The sequence below is a fragment of the Acanthisitta chloris genome, unplaced genomic scaffold (assembly GCF_000695815.1).
Source record: "Acanthisitta chloris isolate BGI_N310 unplaced genomic scaffold, ASM69581v1 scaffold7585, whole genome shotgun sequence".
Taxonomy (NCBI): domain Eukaryota; kingdom Metazoa; phylum Chordata; class Aves; order Passeriformes; family Acanthisittidae; genus Acanthisitta; species Acanthisitta chloris.
This window is the reverse complement of record NW_008673069.1, coordinates 1-2,898: the sequence shown is the minus strand read 5'-3', so window position 1 is coordinate 2,898 and position 2,898 is coordinate 1. Positions and strand designations below refer to the sequence as shown.

Sequence of the window (2,898 nt, the reverse complement as noted above, 5' to 3'; positions counted from 1 at the left end):
GAGGAACAGCAGCGGCAGCAGCAGCGCCAGAACCTCTGAGAAGAGCTCCGGGAGATGCTCCGAGAGGAGCTCCGGGAGCAGCAGCGGGAGATGCTCCGGGAGGAGCTCCGGGAGATGCTCCGGGAGATGCTCCGGGAGCGCGCGGGCAGCGCCGCCTGGCGGTATCCGCTGGGAACTGCTGCCCGCGCTGTGCCTGGCGCTGACTCTCTAACTGATTCTACCCGCACGGGCACTGCCACTCTCCCCAGGGGCCGAGGCCTCCTGAAGGCTGCCAACGCCTCTCTCTCCCGGCTGAAGGTCTGGCAGGGCTCGGGAGGGGAGCGAGATGGGAGGGAGGGATGGATGGTGAGAGGGTATGGGTGGTGAGGGGGCAGTGGTGGTACCCAGGAGGGCAGTGATGGAGCAGTGTTGTACGCAGGGGGTGGTGATGAGGCAGTGGAGGTACTACGAAGGCACTGGAGGTACCCGGGAAGGCAGTGACAGGGTGGTTGTGGTAGCCAGGAGGGTGGTGATGGGGCAGTGAAGACACCCAAGGAGAGTGGTGATGGGTTGGTGAAGGTACCCAGGAGGGTGATGATGGGGCAGTGAAGACACCCAGGAGGGTGGTGATGGGGTGGTGAAGGTACCCAGGAGGGTGGTGACGGAGCAGTTGTAGTACCTGAGTAGGCAGCGCTAGAGAGCTGGTGGTACCCAGGCAGGTGATGAAGGTACCCAGCTGGGCAGCAGGAAGTTGCTGAAGGTATCCAGGAGGGTGGATGCTCCCTGTAGTCTCCCTTTAAGCCTCTATCACTGGCCACTGCTCTCATGCCTGCTCTGCCCAGCCCTTTAGGATGAGGGTTTGCTCAAATTTTCTTCCTTTTATTGCTAAAATTCCGTACTGTTGTTGCAAACTTCATCTCAGAGAACCCCAAAACCCCCAGCATCAACTAGGTGTGCTGTTTCTCACTTGCATTGGGCACTGGTGGTATTTGCTATTTTGACTTTTCTAAGAGGTAATTTACATTTGATACCAGAGTGAGAGTTCTTAATAGATTCAGTGTCTGAAGCAACAATTTAAAGTAATGGAGACAAAGCAGTTTCTAACAACATCTAAAGCAAATCTGTGCAAAGCCTGAGCTTATTACATCTTATAAAAGATATTTCCTATCTTTTATATTTAACCAAAGTCCTCACACAGCCTCAATTCCAAGCACAGGCAGCTGGGAAGTATCACATATTACTGTGTTTATTTACAGATACCAATAGATATGTATTATATATGTATAAATGGTACCATGAAGTTGAATCAATGACCCTTTTTATTCCCTCTTTAACACAGGAACTTGGCATTCTGGGATTTGACTGTACCTTTGAAGAGGTTGATCTTGAAGATATCACTAAGAATCAAATTAACACAATCAAAGCTTGTACAGCTGAGGAGAAGGTAAAATATATATAGAAATATATGGAGAATTAACATTTCAGCTTCATATTTTCCTGGAACAGATAGATAATTCACACTTCTATTAAATCACTAAGTCTTATTTCTTCTTTAATTTGCAGCCTGGAAACTGTCCAGTATTGGAAGGATCAACTTTGGATATGGTAAATTGCAAGTCTCCCCAAAAGAACCCTTTTCTTTTCTTGTTGTTTAAATGGCCTACCAACAGATTCCTAATCCTTGTGGTTTTCACAGAGCAAGTGCCTGCAGGGCATCTATGAGGATCTCAGTGCCTACAGGGCAGAGCTGAAAAACTTCGATGACCTAAAGGTGTTGACAAGCATTGATAAAATGATGGAGGTAAGTGTTTGTGCCTCTTTCCTTTCCTCAGGTAGCTCAAAGCCCAAGTAAAACCAGAGGAAAAGGGACTCAGCTCTGTTTCTCTTCCAAATATTGAGCTATAACTCACCAGGGGGACTAAAGGGGTAATGGATTCAAACTGAAGGAGGGAAAGTTTAGGTTAGATATTAGCAAAACGTTTTTTACTATAAAGGTGGTGAGAGACTGGCACGGGTTGCCCAGGGAGGCTGTGGCTGCCCCAACCCTGGCAGTGTTCACAGCCAGGTTGGCTAAAGCCTTGAGCAACCTGTTCTGGTGGGAGGTGTCCCTACCCAGGGCAGGGGGTTGGGACTGGATGATCTCTAAGCTCCATTCCAACCCTTAAATTCTATTATTCTAAATATGACACAGGATGGACTGAACTTTGATCAGTGTTAGTGAGGAGAGGGAAGAGATGTTAATAGATGTTGATTGCTTAATAAATTCTAAGCAATCCCATCCATTAATTGGCCTTTTTATTGGTTCAGCATCTCCCACCACCCTGGGGATCCTCCTGGTGGCCAAGTCCAGGCTAAAGGGTCTTTAGCCCAAGCTGAACATGAGCTTAGTCTCAAAAGCATCTTCATTGCTGGGCAGGAAGAGCCTTTGAGCTGTTTGTGTCTTAGGGCAAGTTTTGCTGTGCAGCCTCAGGGTTAGTGATATTAATTAGATCTTTATTTCACATTTTTATCCTGAGTCTATTCATGATATTGTGAAATATTTCAGGTCTTCTCCTCAGTCTATTAATAAAAGCATTAAATGTTTGAAAATTTATCCTGTCAATTAATTCTAACATCAAATAGTTCACATTTTATCCTATTAATAATAGGAATATTTCGAAGTTTATCCTGTCTATTAATTATAGCAGTAACTAGTTCCAATTTCATCCTATTAATAACATCGATAAATATTTCAAATTTGATCCTATTAATATCATTAAATAGTTCACATTTTATCCTATTAATAGAATTAAATATTTCAAAATTTATCTTATTAATGATCTCATTCGAGTTCACATTTTATCCTAAGTCTATTAATGGCACAATTAAAAATTCTATTTTTATCCTATTAATAATATAAGAAATATTTCAAAAATTATA

The 2,898-nt window shown here is 44.3% G+C and overlaps 1 protein-coding gene across 1 annotated transcript; it reads left to right on the top strand.

Moving 5' to 3' along the window:
- Nucleotides 1–54: 54 nt before the first annotated feature.
- IL12A (interleukin 12A) lies at nucleotides 55–1,780 on the top strand (the record flags this gene model as incomplete). Its single annotated transcript, XM_009074761.1, has 4 exons — nucleotides 55–345; nucleotides 1,319–1,423; nucleotides 1,543–1,584; nucleotides 1,676–1,780. Coding segments are annotated over exons 1-4 (543 nt in total), but the record flags the coding sequence as incomplete, so codon positions are not given.
- Between the last annotated feature and the right edge of the window lie 1,118 nt (nucleotides 1,781–2,898).